The 24536-nt window shown below is 44.8% G+C and overlaps 1 protein-coding gene across 1 annotated transcript in view; it reads right to left on the reverse strand.

Annotated features, from left to right (window-relative positions):
• Positions 1–727: 727 nt before the first annotated feature.
• The window catches only part of TTC27 (tetratricopeptide repeat domain 27), a 170686-nt gene continuing 146877 nt past the window's right edge, over positions 728–24536 (reverse strand). The window contains exons 17-20 of the mRNA XM_008061877.2: positions 12612–12809; positions 10620–10731; positions 4259–4359; positions 728–964 (exon numbers count right to left, since the gene is read on the reverse strand). Of these exons, the coding sequence (XP_008060068.1) occupies positions 842–964; positions 4259–4359; positions 10620–10731; positions 12612–12809 (534 nt within the window). The 3' untranslated portion in view covers positions 728–841. The remainder of the gene's footprint in view (positions 965–4258; positions 4360–10619; positions 10732–12611; positions 12810–24536) is intronic.

Below are 24536 nucleotides of genomic sequence, written 5' to 3' on the forward strand. Positions count from 1 at the left end.
ATGGAAAAAACAAGGGTCAGTGATTTATGCATGAGACCCAGAATGCAGCGACCCAAGCCAGGTCTTAGAATTCCTTACTGTGACTTTTGTACTAAGATTATTAAGCGCAGCTGCTGCCTTCAATATGTGTTTCCATAGACTATGAAAGCATTTTACTTTGGCATTTTTGGTGTAATATGGCACCATTTATAGCTGTCTTCACCCACAATAACCTAATTAAACGACCATCTTTAGGGCTGGAGGTGTATGCAACAAGGGGGTAACAGCCTGGTTACTAGTGGCTGATGGCTGAGTCAAAATTTGGGTTTTCCCTTGCATTTTCTTGATTTAGATATTAAATCACATTTCCAATTTAGCCAAGCTTATTATCTTTCTGATACAAACAAAATCTCAAGAAGTATAAATGTTTCTACCATCAAATCCACTCCATTATCAATTTTGAATGATAGAGCTAATCTAATGATCCCCCAATCTTGAAGCACGTGATTTTCTTCTTCCTGTTTAGACTAAGGTTTTCCAAAGTGTGATCTAATTCATGTTAGACTGAGATGAGAGAGAATCAATGCTATGTTAAAATAAAGCTAATATACTTGTTCTTTGAGCCAAAACACCTCAAAAATAATAAAAATACTGAATCCAACTATAACTAGGCCTAATGACACAGGGAACTTTTAATTTGATGTACTTCAGAATGTACAAACATGTGAGAATATCACAAAAACAAGAATGCTAGCCAAAAAACAAATTTATTTTAAAAATCAAGATCTTGTGCTTCAGATACACAGGAGTGTCTTTCACCAGAAGGTGAAAACACCCTTTCCAGAAGCTGCTTCCGGGATGATCAATACTGATTTCGAAATCGGTTGCTCAGATCCTGAAGGTCCAGCACTAAGGTGTCCATTGCGGCTATTTCATCAGTCAGTTCCCCAGAAATTTCTCCACTTGCCACATCTATAAAAAGTTGCTGTAACATAGAAAAACAAAGCGGAAGTATCAAGACAATGAAACATCTCTAAAATAAAATAGATGCAGGGTCTATAGAATTAAAATACTCATATAATAATGCCATAAGAATCACACCAGCAATGGTAGTATTTTCAGTTCACCATCCTGGAAATGTACAAGCTGCAATAATTAAACAGTAAATCAAAACAACATGCCTGAATTTATTGATTCTAATGAGCTCTGCTCTTTAAAGCAGTTACCTAAACGCTGGTTATTCCTTTCAATGTTACAGGATGACTTTTGGATGAAAAGACACTATTTATTGTGTATGCAAGCAAAACAAATACATTTTATATGCAAATTCATATAAATCATACCCCTTATGCTACTCATTTGAGAATTAATTTCAGCTTAGGCCTCAGAGGATACGAAGATTGTCAAGGTTTGGTAAAAGCAAAAAAGCCCAGCAAAATAAAATAAAAATAAATGTGCCCTCTCCCTGGAAAAGAAACAGCCCTGGGAGGCATATTGCAACAGACTTCAACAATGCTACTATGGCTAAAAACATTTTGAAATGCTTTTCCAGGAACTGCCTGCTGAGACAATGTGGCTACTAAGAAAATCAGCATCAGGATTTTAGGACCACACTAAAATCCTGTGTGTGTGTGTGTGTGTGTGTGTGTGTGTGTGTGTGTATGCATGTATACCCATGAGCACATAAGCACACATATGTCCACATGTGACTGTGTGTGGATTTTACTTATTAATTAATTCACTTGATTTTGAAGATGAGGGGCACAAGTCAGGATGAGGTACATAAATGGTCTACGTTCATGTGACGTTTGGGCCTCCCACTGGTCCTCACTTCTTCTGGTTTAGGATGAGGTACTCTTGGCGATGGTTATGTGCTGCCTGTGTATGTGTTTTAATTAGAAACATCATTAGACTTGGCTAGATGGCTTGTATAGCACTTTAGAATAGAATGACGTGAGAACTGCTCCAGTGTGATCAGTAAAGAAACCACCATTTAGGAAAATAACTTGGCCTCTCTTGGCTCTCACTATTTATATTTTACTAAGAATTACATGCTTGCAAACCACAATAAATCTGCATCACCGCCCCACGAGATAAGGGGAAGCACAGAGAAACTGAGGCTTAGACGGAAGAAAGGATTTGCTGATAATCCCAGAGTCTAAGTGGTCACGTCTGTTCTGACTGGGCTGCCCACCCACCTCGGGCCCCTGGCATCAAGCCTGCCCAAGGACAGGCACTGTAGGCAGACGAGTCCCTCTGTCCTGGGCAAGCGTGGGCTGGACAGAGTGCTAGGCAAGGCCCTAGGTGCCTGTTTCCGTGAAATCTTGGACTTACAAGAGAAGACCAGAGCTTCGTGCAAGGCTGCTGCAGGCTATTTCACAGTTCTCTCCCTTCTTCTCTTTTAAAGCATTCTTTCAAGTGGCTTTTTTGGGAATGCGATTCAGTGTAGCAAACTCATTCATCCAAAAAATAGAAAAGATACATGATCTCCCGGAATACCAGAAACTCCCAAATATTATGCAAAAGGGAGGCCCTGGGAGGCAATTTTCCCCATTTGTGGATAATCGAGTTGGAATTCAATGAGGACCAAATTCGATTTGTTTAGACAGAGACCGTGTTCTGGGGCCTCAGCTTCCATGAGTGGGAGCCACCACGATATGGACAGACCGCAGATGGCACAGGCAGCGCTGCTCAAGTCACGTGGGCACAAGTCTGGGAAAAGCCAGTAGCATCTCAGGAAGAGCTCTGCAAGGAGACACAGGAACTGGAGTGTGTCCTGAAGAATGAGCTACTGTGGCTGGGCTAGTGGTCCGAGCAAAAGCAGGAAACTTAGCTTCCCACTGGGGAAGGAAAGTCACAGAGAAAGCCTGCCACTTTGACGGTGAGGGAGTGCGTGCAGCCCTCCAGGAGACACATAATTCTATGGTTGTGCTCCTGGGCTAGGAGGCAATCCGGCTCTCCTGGGTTGCACGCATATACACAGGGAGAATCACGTATTTTAATTACCTACAGATGCAAAAATGATGGCTTGACTAGAAAAGATGAAGACAGTAATGAAAAAGACTCACTCTAGGGAGGCTTTTACACAGCAAAGTGGTATCCAAGCCAGGCACGGTGGCTCAAGCCTGTCATCCCAGCATTTTGGGAGGCCGAGGCAAGAGGACTGCCTAAGCCCAGGGGTCCGAGACCAGCCTGGGCAACTTGGCGAGACCTTGTCTCTACAATAATATCAAAAATTAGCCTGGCATGGTGGCGCACACCTGTGGTTCCAGCTACTTGGAAGGCTGAGGCGGAAGGATCGCCGGAGCCCAGCAGGTCGAGGCTGCAGTGGCCGTGAGCGTGCCACAGCACTCCAGCCTGGGCGACACAGGAAGACTCCGACTCAAAAAAAAAAGAGGAATCCAGAAGTGGCCCCCAGGCGCCAGAGAGTTACTGTCAGAAGGAGGTAAAATGAGTTTGCAGCCCAAGGTTAAATGGCAAAAGAAAGATTAGAAAAGAAGGCACTAAAGGAACTAGATGTTGCATTCATTTAAATCTTGCTTCCGAGGAACAGTCCAAACCTGGCTGTGCCTTAAAGTCACCTAGGAAACTTAGCAGACTTCCTCCGTTCCACCCCAGACCTGAATTGACAGCTTACACAGACACAGCCCAAGAGTCCAGCCCCCCGCAGAACTCTCCGGGAGACCCCCATGCAGCCCATCCCAGCACTGGTTCACAAGCTGGCACTTGTGAACGAATGGTATCTTTCAGTGGTCAAACCTGAGGCACCCATCTACCTTAACAATTTCTGGTCAAATCCATTATCACCTACTTAATATTTTTACCTAAATAAGTATTTTAACTTAAGCCCCCTTTTAAAGGAAACATTATATCACTACTATAAATCAAACATATTATAATATTAATGAAATTACAGGTCTAATGTGCTAGCTCAACTTTTTTCTGACACGTGTTGAAATAAATATATATTAAAATTAAAAGTTTACCGGTGATATATATGCCACAATTTGGTTAAAGTGATAATAAATACAAGAGCGTTGTTTTAACCTAATTTAAAGAAAGCATTAAGGGCTGAAGAGTAAACATTACTAAGTTATCTCCGCTTAGGGCGGTCTAGCCATTGGACCTGCACTGTCCTCAGCAACATAGGCAACTACCTGGGGCTGTTATCTAAAAGAGCATGTGCCTGAAATGATCAATGACACAAAAGAAGACATAAGCTGATGCTAGCGACCTTGTTCTACATGACGCTTCTAATCAATTCACATGTCACTCTCACCTTTGCTTTAGATAACAAGCCCCGTAAATGGAGTCGGACGGAGGAAAGCATTTGCACAGCTTCTTGGGGACTGGATTTGTTTTTACTGCATTTTATAGCCACTGGAAGAGAGAAATGGGGAGAAACACCCATGACAAACTGGTTGACAGCTACAAAAGCCAAGTATTTAATTAGAATTTTATAGTAACAGACTTTAGAAATATTTCTTCTTGGAAAGTTTTATTTTTCAAAAAGGATAATAATTGTGTGCACAACTCTTCCCTTTATCTCCCTTAATTTTTTTTAAAAATTGAGTTGGCTGCCCAGACTGGAGTGCAGTGGCATGATCATGGCTCACTGCAGCCTCTAATTCCTGGGCTCAAGCCATCCTCCCTCCTCAGTCTCTGGAGTAGCTGGGTCTATAGGCGTGCGCTACCATGCCTAACTAATGTTTTGATTTTTTTTTTTGGTAGGGTCAAAGTCTCACTGTGTTACCCAGGCTGGTCTAAAACCACACTGCACAAGCAGTCCTCCTGCCTTGGTCTCTCAAAGTGCTGGAATTACAGGTGTGAGTTATCACCCCTGACCCCTTTATTCTTTTTTTTTTCTTGAGTTGGAGTCTCACTCTGTTGCCCAGGCTGGAGTGCAGTGGTATGATCACAGTTACTGCAGCTTCGACCTGCTGGGGTCAGGCAATCCTTCAGCCTCAGCCTTCCAAGTAGCTGGAACTACAGGCATGTGTCACCATGCCCGACTAATTTTTTTATTTACTATAGAGAAGAGTTCTCAATGAGTTGCCCAGGCTGGTCTTGAACCCCTGGGCTCAGGCAATCCTCTCGCCTCCACCTCCCAACTGCTGGGATTATAGGCATGAGCCTATCATGATTTATTGCGGCCGGGCTCGGTGGCTCAGCCTGTAATCCCGTGCTTTGGGAGGCCGAGGTGAATGGATTGCCTGAGCCTGCGGGTTCGAGACCCGCCCGGGCAACTTGGCAAGACCTCATCGCTACATAAATCGAAAATTAGCTGGGCATGGTAGTGCGCGCCTGTAGTTCCAGCTACTTGGAAGGCTGAGGTGGAAGAATCGCCAGAGCCCAGCAGGTCGAGGCTGCGGTGGCTGGGAGCGGCCACTGCACTCCAGTCTGGGTGACAGAGTGAGACGCCAACTCAAAAAAAAAAAAAAAGATTTATTGCTAAGAGAAATTTAGAGGAAAACATGATTTTTGGTGAGTTCAAGGTCACTGGGAAGAGACTCTAGAAACCTGCACATGCACATTCATGCACATATATGCACAGACTCATGAAATCAGCCAAGGAGACAAAATAATATTGAAAACAAGGTGCCCACAGAGACAAACACAGACATGGCACCTCTCAGTGTAGCGTTCTGTGGTCCCAAGTTCCTAATGAGGACTTCACAGTTGCTGATGACATAGCCCAAAAAAGTGACATGCCAGATATGTACAGCTCAATTCTTCCTGCATTTTCATACTCAGGGTTTATAGCGCCATTCTTGAAGAATTGACACCAACTATGTGTCTTCATTTAGGGAATGTGACCACAGCCAGGCTCTTGTTTCCTGAGCGGTGCCTGGCATTTTATAGCCACTGGAAGAGAATTACATGGGCAGGGAATGAATTCTGTCTCCAGTATTCTGGGGAATGCTTTTTCCTAAAACTTGGAATTCCTGGCAGAACGTCCAGCTATTAATACCTTGTAAGAACAAGCAAAGAGCTCTGTATAAACATAATGCCTGATATTTCTCCACTGATTTGTTCTTGGTTTTGTTCCCTAAATTATACTCACTAAATTCAGACAGACCTATGACCAGATCCTATCTGCAAACTGCACTAAACAGTACAAGGATTAAAGTCTACTTCGTACCCTAGACTGTAGACCAGGGACGGAAAATAGATTTCTTTTTGCACACGACTATAACCATTCAGAAGAGACTGCTTATGCCTGGCAAAGGAGAGGTCTGTCATTAATTAATAATCTCTTCCGTGACAGCAAGACCTAGGCTTGACATTCTTATTTCAGAATAATAATTTGACTTTGACATTTCTCGGCTAAAGGAAGAAAGGATGCATGGTAATTGGCAATGTTAAACTCATTTTCAAAGGGCACAGTTCACCCAGAGATAGGGAGGATTATTGTGTCTGTTTCTCTTAGGAAAGTTGTAACTACCAGGGCAGAGGTATTTGAGCTGTTTAATACCTAGCAGCTTATATCAGAAACAGCTGCGTGATTCTTTTTTTAATCCTTTATTTTCATTCTGAGAAAAACAAAAATAGAGCAAAAAGACAAAGGCACTCTGTCAGTTTCCCTACTCAATCCCATTTCCAAGAGGCATTACAGACTGACACAGAAGTGGAGAGGAGAGAAATCACCTGCTGCCTTAAATCATCAGCAAGTCCAAGAGAGAGCGACTCCTCCGTGCAGACTGTAGTTCAAATGCATAACTATTTTTTTTTTTTTCTTTTTGAGTTGGAGTCTCACTCTGTCGCCCAGACTGGAGTGCAGTGGCCGCTCCCGGCCACTGCAGCCTGGACCTGCTGGGCTCCGGCGATCCTTCCACCTCAGCCTTCCAAGTAGCCAGAATTACAGGCATGCGCTACCACGCCCGGCTGATTTTTTTTGGTTTATTGTAGAGATGAGGTCTCACTGCCCAGGCGGGTCTCGAACCCGTGGGCTCAGGCAATTCACTCATCTCAGCCTCCCAAAGGCACGGGATTACAGGCTGAGCCACCGAGCCCGGCCAAATGCGTAACTATTATTTTAAAAGTGCCTGGATGGCAAAGAACTAATATGCTTTAGTCCATCTTTTTCCCAGAAAATAAAATAGCAGAAACTGTAAGTGAATGCTGTCCAGACAATACAAATGGACACACAATGATAACATTGTTTTCAGTTTGTTTGTTTTGTTGGGGGGGTCTCACTATGTTGCCCATGCTGGTCTCAAGTGATACTCCCACCTCAGCCTCCCAAAGTGCTGGGATTACAAGCCTGAGCCACTATGCCTGGAACAACACTGTTACAGATAGCTTCAAACGCTACATGGAGACTACAATGTTTTACCAAGCTTCTGAAATACAGGGCTACTCTAAACCATAGCAACCCAAGGACTAAACCATGTGGAGATTTTTTAAATGTCATACAGTTATGCATCGCTTAATAACAGGACACGTTTTAAGACTGTGTGGTTAGGTGATTTCGTCATTGTGGGAACATCCCAGAATGTACATACACACACACAGATGGTACAGCCCACTATGCACCTGGTCAAACAGTGTATGTAGCCTCTGATCTTCTGCTACAAACCTGTACAGCAGGTCACTGTACTGATTACTGTTGGCAACTGTAACACAATGGTGTCTGTCTAAACACAGAAAAGGTACAGTAAAGATGCGAATTCTAGTCTTACAGGACCAGTGCCACATATGCCCTTTTGGTGGCCAAAATGTTATGTGACACTTGACTGTATTTCCTTTTCAGAATTAGGTGGGGTGGAGGAACCGCATAGGACAGAAATACAAAAAAGAGTCGGCACCACAGGGAAGCCCAGCCCGTACTCTGAGCTTGTTGTACAAAAGCAACAAGGATGAGGTTCAGAGATATCTTTATAAATCTAAATATCGTTCAGAATGAAAGCTGGGCATCTGCTCAAATATGCTTGAAATGTTGTAGGAGCACCAACCAGCATGTAATTCATTAATGTCAAAGGAGAACTTAAAAGAAAACACTTGTTTTTCTCCTAGTATTGCCCTGATGAAAAAAACGATGCTAATCATAGTTTAAAACCCACTTTAAGATGCAAAATAAAGATTTTTTTCCTAGAGTGCTTCTTTAACCTGCATATCTATATTTGACAGCCTTAATACTATTGCTTGGTGATTACAGAAGATATTGTGGCTTCGATGTTACACAGCCAGAGGTTCACAGAAATGTCTAGAGCTGGCAACCTGAGGTAGATAAGATAAATTTTTCAAGGCAAAGCCCATCCTGCTGATTATGTGCATAATACAGCAGTGTGGGTTTCCCCGAACATACTACTCCAGCCACAAGGGCCCACGGACTAAGGACCGAGTCCTACCTGAGCCCACCCACCATGAGGGCAGCACAAGCCACATGGACTCCAGTCACCCCTGAAGCACCCTCCCACCGACCCGTTACGATGACCTCACATTTTTCCTACACTTAAGTCCAGCACCTCCACCTTATCTGCCAAGGGCTGGGTAGCCCAGGAATTGGGAGTTTATCTCCTCCTGGTCAAAGACATCAAAGACTGCAGTAGAATTATTAACTACCGAGCCCACTTCTAAACTGTTTGAATATTCTGTGGCCTCTTTACAGGCATGTTAAACTTTATCCCTGCCCTTTAGCTTTGGGTCCCTTATCATACAGCCCCAGAACCTCTGTTTCGGAAGGAAGAGGGTGGGGAGAGGCTGAGTGCCTGAATGTTTTCCTTTATTCTTTGTGACAACCCCAGGGAGGCATGATCCCTGCTTTACTGACACGGAAACTAAGGCTCAGAAAAGTTCTGCAATTTGCCCAGAGTCACCCAGCAAGCAGATGGCAGAGCAGCTCGAGCCCAGGTCTCCTAACTGTTCCCTGCAGGTTCCCTACTTGCAGTAACCATGAGCAGCAGGAGGAAGGAGAGCAGTGGGGCAGGAGGAGCCTTCAGGACCCGCTCACAGCCCTTGGGATCCAGCTCTTAACACTGGGGCTTAATTCTTTATTGGAATGGCATTCCCAGGGGATCACACACCCATATTCAAATGTAAACATAAAAATGCATTACTGCCGGGCTCAGTGGCTCAGCCTGTAATCCCACGCCTTTGGGAGGCTGAGGTGAGTGGATTGCCTGAGCCCGAGGGTTTGAGACCCGCCTGGGCAATTTGGCGAGACCTCATCTCTACAATAAATCAAAAAATCAGCCGGGCGTGGTAGCGCATGCCTATAATTCCGGCTACTAGGAAGGCTGAGGCGGAAGGATCGCCAGAGTCCAGCAGGTCGAGGCTGCAGTGGCCGGGAGCAGCCACTGCACTCCAGTCTGGGCAACAGAGTGAGACTCCAACTCAAAAAAAAAAAAAAAAAGCATTACTAAACAATTGGGTATATTTTTCATTAGTGCAAATCACTAAAAGCAGTCTTTATCTAAACTGCATTTACTAAACAGGCATAAAATTGTATATGTAGGGTTAAACCTCTCAAACAATATCCTCTAGAAGTTTCCCAAAGATAAGGATTAGATGACATTCTACATTTCTTTTGAATATGCTGTAGCTCTTTGTATATTGCTATATACTCCAGAGAGCTATGTATTTTTATGAATGCATATTTTTATTTATAAAGAAATACTGCAAGTCTAGGAAAAGTTAATCGAGTTCCTTAATACTACATAATCAACACAACAGACTCTGTGTGGAGTGAATATTATACATAATTGTAAAATGTATATTTCACATTTCTACAAGCTCCTAATTCCTGACATTTATTCAGACTTTAAGCCTTTATCCTGTTTCTTCTTATTGCTCCAAAGTGCCTGCTACATAGTAGTCAGTCTATAAATTTTTGCTGAATGAAATATAACAATTTCAGGTCAGATGCAGTGGCTCATGCCTGTAATCACAGCACTTTGGGAAGCCAAGGTGGGAGGATTGCTTGAACCCAGGAGTTCGAGACCAGCCTAAGCAAAATAGCAAGACCTCATATCTACAAAAAAAAAAAAAAAAAAAAAAAAATCAGCTGGATGTGGTGGTTCAGGCCTGTAGGTCCCAGCTACTTGGGAGGCTGAGGCTGGAGGATCACTTGAGCTCAGAAGTTAGAGGCTGCAGTGCACCACGAACATGCTACTGTATTCCAGTCTGGGTGACAGAGTGAGGCCCTATCGCTTAAAAAACGAAACAAAAAATTCACCAAAAAACCCAACAATTTCTTTTCTTTTCTTTTCTTTTCTTTTTTTTTTGAGTTGGAGTCTCACTCCGTCGCCCAGACTGGAGTGCAGGGGCCGCTCCCGGCCACCACAGCCTCGACCTGCTGGGCTCTGGCGATCCTTCCGCCTCAGCCTTCCAAATAGCCGGAACTACAGGTACACACTACCACGCCCAGCTAATTTTTTGGATTTATTGTAGAGACGAGGTCTCGCCTGACCAGGCGGGTCTCGAACCTGCAGGTTCAGGCAATCCACTCACCTCAGCCTCCCAAAGGCGCAGGATTACAGGCTGAGTCACCAAGCCTGGCAAAACCCAACAATTTCAATGTAATAAAGTAATCTGCCATTATTTACAATGGAACTTTCCTTTTGACTAACACTTTTTTTTAATCAGTAAAAAAAAATACATGAAAATATTCTATGGATATCAAATGCTACATCAATTACCTTGTGCAAGTCCTAAGGCTCTTTGAACAACTTCCTTAAATGATGTAATATCTTTCTCCCAAAAATTGGACTGTGTGTCACACTTGTATGCCTTTGAGAGACACTGGAATGCCTGAGGAAAGAGAGGGAAAAACATTCAGAATAACAAGTAGAAGTCACATTTCAAACTCTGTTTCCAGGAAGTCACATGGAACTAATTCCAACATTAAAACAGCATGTGTGTTGCACAACACAGGCTCGGCATTTTCTCTCTCTCCCTTTTTTTTTTTTGAGTTGGAGTCTTACCCTATTGTCCAGGCTGGAGTGCAGGGCCATGCTCATGGCCACCACAGGCTTGACCTGCTGGGTCCAGATCCTTCTGCCTCAGCTTTCCAAGTGGCTGGAACTATAGGTGTGTGCCATCATACTCGCTAATTTTTTTGATTTACTATAGAGATGAGGTCTCACCAAGTTGCCCAGGCTGGTTTCTAACCCCTGGGCTCAGGCAATCCTCTCGCCTCCGCCTCCCAAAGTGCTGGGATGAGAGTGGTGAGCTACCGTGCCCAACTTTGGCTATTCTCATCGAAGGGTAGGGATGAGCCAGGCTTGGTGGCTCAGCCTGTAATCCCACGCCTTTGGGAGACTGAGGTGAGTGGACTGCCTGAGCCCGCGGGTTCGAGACCCGCCTGGGCAGGCAAGACCTCATCTCTATAATAAAATTAAAAAAATTAGCTGGACGTGGTAGCGCATGCCTGTAATTCTGGCTACTCGGAAGGCTGAGGCGGAAGGATTGCTGGAGCCCAGCAGGCGAGGCTGCGGTGGCCGGGAGCGGCCCCTGTACTCCAGTCTGGGTGACAGAGTGAGACTCCAACTCAAAAAATAAAAATAAAAAAGGGTAGGGATGCCATCCAACAGCAACAAGTGGTTATGAAATCAGGTAGACACACTGGACAGGGATGCTTCCATGTGACCAGGAAAGCATAAAGACCGGGTTGGAAATTAGTATCTGTATACAGAGTTTCTCAATGTTCACTGACTTAGGAAACCCATTTAGAGAATGAGGTGTGCACTTGGTTAAAACAATGGAATTGTTAGTAGGTGTGTAATCTCAGGGGTTTAAAGCACTCTCTTCCAAGTCCTTGAAGGAGAAGGCATGGAGCAGAGCATTCTGGGTACCCTTAACTCCAACAGGCAAGTGAGCACATAACTCAGCAGCCATGAAAAGACAGCCACGGGAGTGTGTGTGCTGCAGGTGATGTGTGTCCTCTGGGCTGACAGGGCGATGGGAGAAGCTGGCTGTGCAGACCAAGGGAGGAGAGAGCGGGGAAGAATCCCACAGATGAGCTGAACCATGGCTAATTGCAAGCCCACGCAAGGAGTACATTTGATTTGCTGTGGATGTTTTGAAAAGAAACACACAACAATCATTCCAACTCTGGAAAGTCTGCGCTCCTTTAAGTTTTAAGATAAGAGGGTAAGGCGTGGTCAGAGTGTAGCTGGTGTTCCTCGGCCAGGGGAGAAAGAGCAGTGTGGCCTTTATGAAGCCGCGGATGTCCGGACTTTAGATGTCCTTCTCAACACCCTGGCTGGCTCCCTCATCTTTCTCTCACATTGTCCCTATCAGAGCTGAGCACCCTGTGCTCTGGCGTCCAGTCGGCCTCAGTCTCTAGCAAAGAATCTGCAAAGGGGATGTCGAGGAACTACCCAGAGCAGCTGGTATTTGCATCCATGACATGCAGACCGAGCAGGGCTGGCTGCTTCGAGAGGCCCCTTTGCAGGAAACACAGAACAACTAAGACAAATTCATGGGAAGGGAGGAGATGCACACGATGAGCCTTAACTGGCCATAATTCCAAGTGCTTGTGTCAAGGGCTCTGAATCGAAGCTGAACTTGAGCGCACTGACCTTACCTTTCATACGGTTAAGTTCGTTCTCTACCCATCAAGAAAAGAAAGAGACCTGCTACCCACATGTGCACACAAAGGTGCGACCCAGCAGGACGGTGGTACCCACCTTCTCGTTGTCATCGGGCTGCGCGCTCTGCCCGTTTCCATGGACCTGGGCATACAGCCTCCAGATTTCTCCGTCATTCGTCACCCTTGAGGTCACTCTGCCCAGTAGCTCCTGCAGCTTTCCTTTGAGGCTGGCTGCGACATCTCCACTCCGGTCGGCCATCCCGTCAGTCACTGCTCTGACCAGAATTTTAAGGACCTTAAATGATGCACAGAAGCAGTTGGCGAGCTAGAATCCACCAGACATGAAAAAAAGCGCGGAGCCACCCTCCCCAGCATCCGTGACAGTGACAAACCTTGGGAAACCTGTTGGAAGCCAGGCCCCTCTGGGCCCTCTTGAGACTGACGGCCTCTCTGGACATCCCTTCACATCCTCCAGGGAGGCTGCTCCTTTCACTGGCCCCAACCTCAGGTGAGTCTCTTCTCCCTCAGAGCATTCTCCCAACGCTTAGATCCACACCCACAGCCCCTCCGTCTAGTCCTGAGTGGGCCCAGCCAGTGTCTGAGCAGCTCCTCTCCAAGCTCAAGGACTGTGCACCTCAAGATCTCCCAGCGGGTCCCACCAACCGCTCACACCCAACTCTCCAGGAGTGAGGCAGAGTCCTCAATGCCCCTCCTCCCATGGTCTCCAGGTAAACCTCCACACACAGGTCCCAGAGCCGAGGACCCAGCAGCAACCTCGATCCTCACCCTCCCCTTCTGCCACGTCTAACCGACTGGATCAACACTCCTAGTGAGTCCCAGATGCAGCCTCTCCTACCTTACTTAGCTCAGGCCTCATTTGCTCCCATCTGGACCATTGCAAGAACACCGGCCCTCCTAATCACTGAACGATAAACTACTCGTGCGTTTACATCAGGCATGCGAGGTTCTAGAAGGCATCTCTGCTCTCCCAACCCCCCTGGGCCGGCTCCCACTTAGCGACTTCTTGGCTCTCTTGTTCTCAGTCCTTATACATCCGAGCCCAGATGCTCTGGATGTGGACAGCTGATGGAAGTGCACCCAGCAGGTTACGCAGCAGCAAGGTGCACCTGCATTAGGCTGTGTAACACGGGGAGCTCCTTGGAGACACTGAAAGTGCACCTTCAGGCTTCCACTCGCACCCTCAGGCTTCCACTCGCTTGCTGGGGGGCAGCAAGGGAGTCCGCATGAGAGCGCCCCAAGGTTCCCCATGCCCCAACAGCACTGGCATCAGAGCTTGTTAGAAATGGGAATCCTGGGCCGGGCTCGGTGGCACAGCCTGTTCTCCCAGCACTTTGGGAGGTCGAGGCAAGTGGATTGCCTGAGCCGGCAGACTCAAGACTAGCCCAGGCAACTTGGCAAGACCTCGTCTCTACAATAGATAAAAAATTAGCTGGGTGTGATAGCGCTCGCCTGTAGTTCTGGCTATTTGGAAGAATTGCCAGAGCCCAGCAGGTTGATGCTGGGTGGCCGTGAGTGTGCCACTGCACTCCAGCCTGGGCAACAGCGTGAGACTCCAACTCAAAGAAAAAAAGAAAAGAAAAGAAATGGGAATCTTGGACCCAGATGCTGGTCCATCTTGAGCCAAAATTCTGCAATTCCAACAAGCTTCCGGGTGATGCCGATGTTGAGAGTCCACAAACCACACTCTGAGGAGCAGGGGCCCAAGACAGGAGCCCACATCTTTACTTTCACCGTGAACTCCAGGGAGGGGACGACATTTCATCATCTGTATCACCATGTTTAGCACAGTGTCTAGCACACAGCACAACTCAATAAACACTCATGCCTAAAGATGGACTTGAATATACCCCTTCCAGAGAGGGCAGCCGACAGGACTGCAACCATGCCACCACGCCTGTCTCCTCCCAGGTACTCGGATCAGGCCTGAGGCCCTTCCGGAAACCGAACACTTTTAGGAACATGAGTACAGATGTGTGGTCCTAATCACACATAGTGATAAAGTAGACAGAAGAACATTCACGTCTGCTTTGCCCTTCTTGTTTGGACAAAGTACACCATCTCCACCCATAAATTCACACTGCAATCCCACATGTGCACTTTTAAATCTGAAAGGAACGACATTCACATTACAAGCCCCTGGTGGCTTTAAATCTGAAAGTAACAATGCAGAAGAAGCGGGATGTATGCGCACGGTTTGTTTCCAGTGATCGTTCTCTCGGTATGTCAGGGAAGAGCATGCTTTCAGAGGCGTGGCCTATTCAAATAAAACAAGCCAAATGAGTGTCACTTGGCTTCTTCTGGGACCTCACATCTGGCCTAGCCTCCTATCTCCCCACTTTAGCCTTCTGAGGAGAAAACGGCGTGAGAAAGAGCTTGTGGTCCTCTTGCCAAAAAAAATGGGGACTGAGCGCTGGAGTTTGAGAGGGAAAAAGCTGGTAAGTGTGCGAGCCTGCGTGTGTGTGTGGGTGTCTGGGGGTGAGAAAGGAACTGCAGGAGGGTAAAATGTCTGTCAGGGAGCAGGGAGGAAAAGGAAAAGGAACAGTGGGTGGGGCAGCTGCTGAGGCTTCAGCCCAAGGCCTACACAGATCCCACAAGAGGGGGGCAATAGCCAAGGTGCCTCCTGCCCGCCCTCTGTGTTCAACAGCTAGTTAAACAGTTGGCTCTGGAGCTTAGAAAAGAATCAATAGGGAGGGTCCCTCAGGGCCATGGTAGATACTGCCTAAAGAGACTATGAGGGCAAGAAAAAGATGCAGTCTTCAGGAACACACATTTAAAACGACAGTACTCACATAGAACTCACTCGTAGCCAGAAAGGTAGGAGAAAGTAATGTCATGGAAACCAAAGAAGGAGAAAGTCACAAGGAAAGTGCATCCACAAAAGATCAGGAATGGAAGACTCCACTGGATGTGGCAATCACAAGAGTTAATGACTGTATTCAGAACCAAGGGCACAGGAAATATGATGATTTTAGACAAGAAGGTTACAAAGAAAGAAAAACACGAAAACCAAGGCAACTATTAACATCATGAAAAACAAAGAGGAAGGGAAAAAACCACAGTTGTAGTATCCTATAATGCCATCTGCATGTGATTTGCATATGCATATTAATAATGAATATTCATTTAACCATAAATATTTAATTAAATGTATTGGAAAGATAAGAAAGGGAAGTCATGGAACTGCAGTGGAAGGGTTAAGTTCTCATTTACTACAACAGGAAGTCAACAGATAATGCCTAACTTTTGTTAATAAAAATAGCAATATTATATAGCTATTAAAATGAAATGTGCAAATGTATAAATAGCCGGAGAAATACTAAAGTATTTCTCCTTTTGAGAGAAGGATTTTGAAGAGTAAGGAAGGGTAGAGCGGGAAACTACTGTATTTTGTAATAAGCCTTTTACTAGCACTTAACTTGTAAAACTACATGCCTGTGTTATTTTAATAAAAATGTAATTTAAAAATAGAGAAAAAGCAAATATAAATACATTCAAATATCAGCAAAGATTTAAAAAATGATGGCACATGTGAATATTCGTTTATGAGGCTTGTCTTTCATGTCCCATGAGGTGGTCACCCTAGGGGTATATGGGGCTCGGTGACAGGAAGAGGGCTGGAAGGGCCTTGGGAGTTTAGGGGGTGTTGGAAACTTCCAACTCTTGCTCTGATGCTGCTCACACAGGTGTGTTTCCATGATAACTCATACATTTACTTATGATCTGTATGTACATTATATATCAATTAAAAAGTTAATTTAAAAAGTATCCCTTCCAAATAAGAAAACCTCATGAACTGAGGGGAAAAAATATAGTTATTTAAATACATTAACTAATAAAGCTATTATATGCAATCTTAAAAAGTGGTATTAGAGTGATAACAATTATTTTAACAAAATGATTAGCATAATTTTATAACTTACTGGCTAATATAACCATTTTTATCATTCCCACTAACTAGTAAGTCAGAAAAATAAAATTCTAGCTATCCAGACTGACTACAAAAGCAATAACTACTAATGTATATTCAACCCTTCTTTAGAAAACAGATATTTGTAGGTTAAGAGGCACAAAGTGTGTCATAATAGTATTTCCTTGAGTAAATGAGTCACCCATGAGTACAATCTCCCCTTGGGCGGTCTACAAAGTATCAGCATTGCACACCTTTGCCTCATCAAAAGTGAAAACAAATTTAAAACAGGTAAACATTCTTATCCACTATTATAGGTAAGTGGTTATGATTATCTAACTCACCAGCAACAAGTCTAAATTATACATTCCTAGGTACGTAATAAAGTGGCTGAAGAGTAAAGAATGGAGGTTTGAGATTTTAGAGGTGGAACAATTCTTGGGAAAGAGGACCCAAGACACAGCCATGGGGATGGGTTGCTCACAGGAAACAGACAAAGGCAGAGAGCGTTGAGTCCAAGCACTGGAGGTATCATCGACCTCAACACGTGTTTGTTCAAGAACAGCTAGACCGGGAGAGGCAGGGAGGCCGTGGTTGGCTGAAGGGTGCCAGACGCTGGTCAGCAGCAGTGATGAGCACAGGTGTTCTGCCTGTTCCATCACTGAACTGAGGAGCCAGCAGACGTGGAAGAGCTTGTATAGCAGTTCAACCTAGAAACGATCTTGCTGCCACTGAGGTTCCACGACCTGACTGTGAGAGGTGGACGTGAAGCCCTCATCGCTGGCTGCTCACTGTGCCCCCACCCTTTCGCTCACTTTTGTGCTTTCGAATGGTTCAAAACAGACCTCAAGGAAAGCAGAATCCACCACCAACCATCAGCCCTTGGCATTCCCTACGACCTCTGCTGGGACACTCACTATGCCACGCCATGCCAAGCATGTGGCCTACCTGGTCTCATGAAGTTCTCAGCGGATACTTTATGACCCACATGTCACAAATAAAAACACTGAAGCCTGAAGAGGTAAAACCAACTTTCTCAGGGTCACACAGCAAGTGAGTCGTGAAGCTGGGTTTTGAACATCAGAGATCTGACAAGGACGATGAGACAGTGACCATGTGGCAGGTAATACACAGCTCATATGCAGCCCTGCCCGTGAGCCAGGCGCTCTGTGAGCACACACAATTCACCCAGCGACCCACAGGGAGGTGCTGTTGTCTGTGCACTCTGCAGGCGAACACGCTGGAGCACAGACGTGTCGCCCCTCGAAGTGGATTGGAACTCTCAGTGAGTCCCAGAGCATGTGCTCAAGCACTTGCTATGTTAACTTACGAAGCACAGCTCCCAAAAAGCAAAAACAAAAACAAAGTAAATAAATAAATAAAACAAAGAATAAAGCATAACTCCTAACAAAACAGAGACACAAACAAAATTAAAAAATAAAAATAAATAAAACAAAGAAAAAAAGCACAGCTCCCAACAAAACAAAATTTTTAAATTTTTAAAAATAAAACATAAAAAAGCACAGTTCCCTCCTTCTCTATTATACCTTCCTTTCTAGTAGGTTCTTTCATGGTGGAGACATTTCTCTTTTATGATATATGTACACTAGGAACTTTTATCGTTTCACTGTCATTGCTTTGCTAAATCTTGAATCAACCAAAACCACTATGTTACTGTTTTTGTAATTTATTTTTTTAATTAAGATTTCAAGACATACCTAATACTAAATAAAAAAAGAAATTACTTGCTGGTCCATTAACTGAACACAAGCACTACTAACAATAGAGTGAATTTCTTTCTTTTGACTATGTGAAATTTACTTAAGGTACTAATACTATGCAAACTGTTTTGCCTTACCTCTTTCACTATAACAATATCATAAAATGTTTTTTACATGCTTTTAAAACATATCACTTTAAAAGATTCAAAATATTCTGCAGGGTTGATAGATCATAAATAGATCATCTATTTAACAACTCCCTAGCTTGGCTCACGTCTGCAATCCCAGCATTTTGGGAGGCAGGAGTGGGAGGATCACTTGAGACCAGGAGTTTCAGACCAGTCTGGGAAACATAGCAAGACTCTTCTCTACAAAAAATAAAAAAAATTAACTGAGCATGGTGGCATGTGCCTATAGTCTCAGCTACTAGGGAGGCTGAGGTGGAAGAATGGCCTAAGCCCAGGAGGTCAAGGCTGTGGTGAGCTGTGAGTATGCTATTGCACTCTAGCCTGGGCGACAGAGTGAGACTCTTGACTCAAAAAAAAGAAAAATTCCCCTGAAGTTAAAACATTAGCCTTTTCCACATGCTGCCACTGCTGTCAGGAGTGTATAAGTAACACTTGAGTCCATATCCTTGTGCTTAAAGTATGCTCTAAAAGGGCTAAATCATATTAGGTATTAGAGTACTGCTCTACCTCAAAATCTAATTTTACTACATGTTACCAGCACTGGGGATATTCTTTTTTTTAATTTTTAAAATATTTTATTTTATTTTAAAGATGTAGGGTACAATGCAAGATTAGGTATACAGGTCGGACGCGGTGGCTCAGCCTGTAATCCCAGCACTTTGGGAGGCTGAGGCGAGAGGAATGCCTGGGCCCAGGGGTTTGAGACTAGCCTGGACAACTTGGCGAGACCTACAACAAATCACAAAAACTAGCCAGGCATGGCGGCGTACGTCTGTAGTTCCAGCTACCTGGAAGGCTGCAGTGGAAGGATTATCGGAGCCCAGCTGGTTGAGGCTGTGGTGGCTGTGAGTATGCCATTGTACTCCAGCCTGGGTGACAAGAGAGAGACTCCAACTCAAAAAAAAAAAAAAAGATTAGGTATACAAATGGTCACCGTACAGGTAATGTTAGGGCCTCACTTTGGTCCCTACTTCACCCGGTTTGAGATCAGGTACCCTTATCGATGTTGTATGCCCCCAGTCCATATTCTTTTTTTTAAACTTTTTACAAAAGGTATATATAGCTTTTATTCTGAACCATGTTATTTTTTATTATTATAGCATACCATGTTTTAAAATTATTGTTATTATAGTAACCCAACATTTATAGATTAAGTATATTTCTTCTTAAATAAATTTACATATTTTCCTCATTGTACTAAACCCATTTTTCCCTAATGTGAAAAGAGTTCTATTGCCAGGTAGTAGTTCCTCTGAACCCCAACTTGTAGAAAGTCAGTAGATCTGAGAGTCACAGCAAACACATGAGACTCCCTGGGAAGTGGAAGTCAGCTGGGTCCTCCACGGTAGGGAACGGCAGCTGGGGTGGAAGGTGGAAGGTGCTGGGCGCCAAGGCTCACAGGCCGGCCTAGATGAACATCTGATGTGCCTTTCTTCCTTCCACACATGGCTCTATGTGGCACTTGCCATCAGCACACAGAGCCTGAAACCGCAGTGCCACCTGGCACAAGGCAGGGACAAGCGGGCACGGGAGGCACAGGGCCTGGCGCAATGGGAAGCAGAAGGGAGAGTCTGGGGCAGTTTGGCTGGCCCCTGAGAGTCCCCTCCTGCCCTGCCCTCCACACGCTGAGGTGAGACAACTACTTAGGAAGATGGGCAGTGGAAGAGAGTGGGGTCTGGGGGGTTAAGAGGGTTTCCTGAGGACCCAAGCCTCTTGGTGGAGGAGGAAGGAGGCCAAGGGGACCTCATGGGATCCCTATGGTCCAACCTCCCCTTCCTGGGCCTAGCCCCTTCCACCAGGCACACTTCACCAGTTGAACAGCCAATACAGTAAGTCCCCTACATACAAACCTTCAAGTTGTGAACTCTCAAAGATGCAACAGTGCCATCAATGTCAGGCGTGAATGATACTGCAGCCTGCCCTCTATCTCCTATTGCTGATGAACCCTCAGCTCTACAATCTCCTACCTTCTCCCTCCCTTTTGCCTGCTCACTCAATGCCAGCCCCATATGCCAGCTGTTAGACTGTACTGGACTACTGTACTCTTCAAGGCACTGTACTGTAAGGTTTTGAATGTTTTATTTTTTGTTTTTTTATGTACTATTTGAGTGAAAAGTATTATAAACCTGTTACAGCACAGTACTATCTAACTGATTGTTGGGCACCTAGGCTAACTGTTAGACTTATGAACAAACTGGACTTAACGAATGCATTCTCAGAACAGAACTCATTCGTATGTAGGGGACTTACTGTATCCCCAGGGAAGTATGAGCCAACAAGGACAAAATTAAGATATCCAAGAAGTACAGCCGTAACAAAATAAGGGTCATGTGAAGAAAACATTTAAATTGCTTCCATAACGAATATCCTCAGAAAGATAAGAGAAAACAAGGAACGAGTGAGACCCCTTGGTGGTGGGATATGTGGGGAAGAAAATCAGTGTGACGAGCGAGCTTGGGTGACTCTCACAGACAAGGAGCGAGGACATGTCTGCCAAGAAGACGAGGAAGCAGCCACTGGTGAGGAAGGAGTGTGGATTCTGAAATCAACTGAGAAGGACAGAGAACAATAGTGTTTAACATGCTGGCAGGCTGAGTACACTGAGGACCAACTGCCCCCCGCTGTGGCGATACAGACCCAGTCGACAATGCTAGATGGCCAAAGTCCAAGAAGCAGAGATAACATGGAAAGATGCTTCTCCCGTGCAGTCACCGGACTGCAACAGAGACATGGCGGGAGACGGGAAGGAGGGAGGATTTTTGTGTTTGTGGTTAAATTATTTATACACAGTTTGAAAACACTGATCACTTTCAAAGGCTAAGGCAACAGATAAATGCATTCCGTGACGGCTTCCCATTTTTACTGTGACAAATTACAGAGGTAAACTGAATCCACAGTGATTATAAGCAAAGGCCCGTTTGCCTTTTTATCTGAAAATGGAGTGACCGTCTATTCCAAGGATGATTCTTTTTTTTTTTTTGATTTGGAGTCTCACTCTGTCGCCCAGACTGGAATGCAGTGGTCGCTCCTGGCCACCACAGCCTCGACCTGCTGGGCTCTGGAGATCCTTCTGCCTCAGTCTTCCCAGTAGCCGGAATTACAGGCACGCGCTGCCAAGCCTGGCTGATTTTTTGATTTATTGTAGAGATGAGGTCTCGCTGCCCAGGCGGGTCTCGAACCCGCGGGCTCAGGCAATCCACTCACCTCAGCCTCCCAAAGGCACGGGATTACAGGCTGAGCCACCGAGCCCGGCTCAAGGATGATTCTTTAGTCTGGGTTTTTTTTCTTGGGGTTCTGGACACCCCCATAGATCTAACAGGAGGTCTGAGCCTTCTTCCTAGAATATGTACGTATCTGCATACACAAACTTCTTCGTAGTAATATCACAAACTCCTGGTGCCTACTGATAGGCTCTTTTTAGAAACCCTCACTTGTCCCTCCTGACCTGGGACCCAGTCTTATCTCTCAACACTGCATGTGACTAAGCACGTGCTTCTTCTGAAAAGTTTCATTTGTTTTCTATCAACTCCCTTCCTATTCTCACCCTCTCTTTGTCACTTCCAGATATCCAAACTCTGGTGCTGTTTGCTAGGGCAAAACCTTAGTAGGATTATCCGAGTTCTCTCTGGACTTCCCTTGTGCACCTCTGTGCATGTCACCTGTGGGCAACGTAGTGAGCCCTCGTCTCTGCAAAAAAAAAAAGAAGAAAAAGGAAAGCATTAGCCAGGCATGGTGGCGCATGCTTGTACTCCCAACTACTCAGGAGGCTGAGACAGGAGGATCACCTGAACCCAGGAGTTTGAAGCTGTGGTGCACTATGATCGTGCGACTGCACTAGAGTCTGGGCAACAGAGCAAGACCCTGCCTCTTAAAAAAAAAAAATGTATCTCAAAAAGAAAATAAAAATTAAAAAAAATTCATGTCTACCCAGAACCTCAAAATGTGACTCTATTTGGAAGCAGGGTCTTTGCAGATATAATTAGTTAAGAGAAGGTCATACCGGACGAGGGTTGGCCCAATTTGAATGACTTCTTCCTTGTAAGAAGAGGAGAGAACACACAGAGAAGGAAGTGTGTTTGGAGGCAGACCCTGGAGTGAGGCTGCCACAAGCCCAGGAACACCAAGAGCCCCAAGTAGCTGAAGAGGCAAAGGGTGCTTCCCTAGTTCTGGAGGGGACAGGCTTGGTTTGGAACTTCTGGCCCCAGGACTAAATGGGAGAGTAAATGTCTATTGCTTTAGGACATCAAGTTTGTGGTGACCGGTTACCGTAGCCCTAGAAAACTAACACAGTATTTTAAAGTAAAAAGACCAGGACAGCATTTACAACATTGAAACAAACTTCTCACACAGCCAGGAGAGCTCCTAGTTTCTAGGAATCAGTTTTGGTTCAGGAAGCAATAAACAAATGGATGTCACTGTCACAGCCTATCCGTGCTATGCTTGGTGACCTCCAGTTCCTCATTCACTGGTCAGAAGTCCTTATATCCCCTTGGGTAGCAGTTTTAAATATCAAACCTCTCGATCTTTTTCTTAACGGAGTGTGGCTTTTTGTCATGATAAAAAATGTTTTTCTCCATCACCAAGCTGATGCCACACTTTCTTTTAGTGATTTTATGGTTGTTCTTTTTCAGTGATGATGATGATGATGATGCTGACTGCTGCTGGCTGAAGATGACTGATGAGGAGGAGGAGGAGGAGGAGGAGGAGGAAAAGGAGGAGGAGGATGGCGGCTGCCACTGCTGCTGTTGCTGCAAGCCATCACACTGAAGCAGCACTTGCACATGCCAGGCACTGCTCCCAGCCCCTTGCATATACCAACTCGCTTAGGTCTCACAGCAATTCGGTGAGGCAGGCATTGCTATCATCCTTGTTTTATGAAACGGAGGCGCAAAGTGGCGAAGTGACCTTGGGGTCACACAGCGACAGTTGGCGCCCGACAGAAGTGGGGACACTCAGTTTACCAAGCCTCAGAAGATAGGCTCTTGCCTTCAACAGAAAACTGTTTCTCAAAAAAAATGTCAATTTAAATATTCTATCCCATCTGAATTTCTTTTGCTTTAATGCTTTTGGACCTAAATATTTGGCCAATTATTCCAATATATATTAAATATCCTATTCTTATCCCACAGATGTGAAATGTCATTATTATCATGCACACAATCTCATTCCTTGAATCTGTTCCTGAATTCTCTATATTCTTCTCCATTTCATTCCTGCAGCAGATGTTAACTCTTTATGTAATAAGGATATTATTAGCTTTTTATCTTTCCTATTTGTTACAAATACTTTGTCACATATTTTTTTAATGTGGTCAAGAAAATTCCTTCCAGCTTGCTTTTACTGCTTCAGAGTTCAAAAAATTTGGCAAGTATCTACTTCTATTCCTAAAGTTTCTATGAGATAAAAAAATTAGCATATATTTAGTCTATCTGGAGTTCATTTGGTACATTGTAAAATAATCTGAATAAATGTCTCAAGTCTGGATGCTCAAAGAGATATTTCCGCCAAACTTTCTCATTTCAGTAAAACACACATAATTCGCCATCTTAACCATTTTTAAGTGTACAGTTTCGTGGTATTAAATGCATCCATAATGTTGTGCAACCAAAGCCAGCATCCATTTTCGTAAGTCTTTTCATCTTGTAAGTCTGAATCTCCAGCTCATGAAACAATAGTTGCTTATTCCTTTTCCCCCAGCCTCACCACCATGCTACGTCTGTGTCTCTGGTTCCGGCAGAAGTGGACACACTCTGAGCACATCATATGAGTGGAATCATACAGGAATTGCCTCCCTGTGCCTGGTTTGTCCCACTGAGTACAATGTCGTCCAGGCTCCTCCACACTGTGGCTTTGTCAGAATTTCCTTCCCTTTTCAGGCCGAGTTCTGTTCCACTGCATGTCTATTCCACTCGTTCTCATCCATTCATCCACAGGTGTAAACGGGTTGCTTCCATGCCTTACAATGCCGCTAGTAATGTAGGTGTGCAAATATCTCTTGGAGACCCTGCTTTACATTTTTCTGGGAATATACCCAGAAGTGGAATTGCTGGACCACACAGCAATTCTATTTTCAGCTTTTTTAGGAACTGCCATACTGTTTCCCACAATAGCTGTACTGTTTTCTATTCCTACCAACAGTACACAAGGATTCCAACTTCTCCACAATCTCACCAACACTTATTATT

Source organism: Carlito syrichta, unplaced genomic scaffold, assembly GCF_000164805.1.
Source record: "Carlito syrichta isolate Samal-C Ts95f unplaced genomic scaffold, Tarsius_syrichta-2.0.1 Scaffold305633, whole genome shotgun sequence".
Taxonomy (NCBI): Eukaryota; Metazoa; Chordata; class Mammalia; order Primates; family Tarsiidae; genus Carlito; species Carlito syrichta.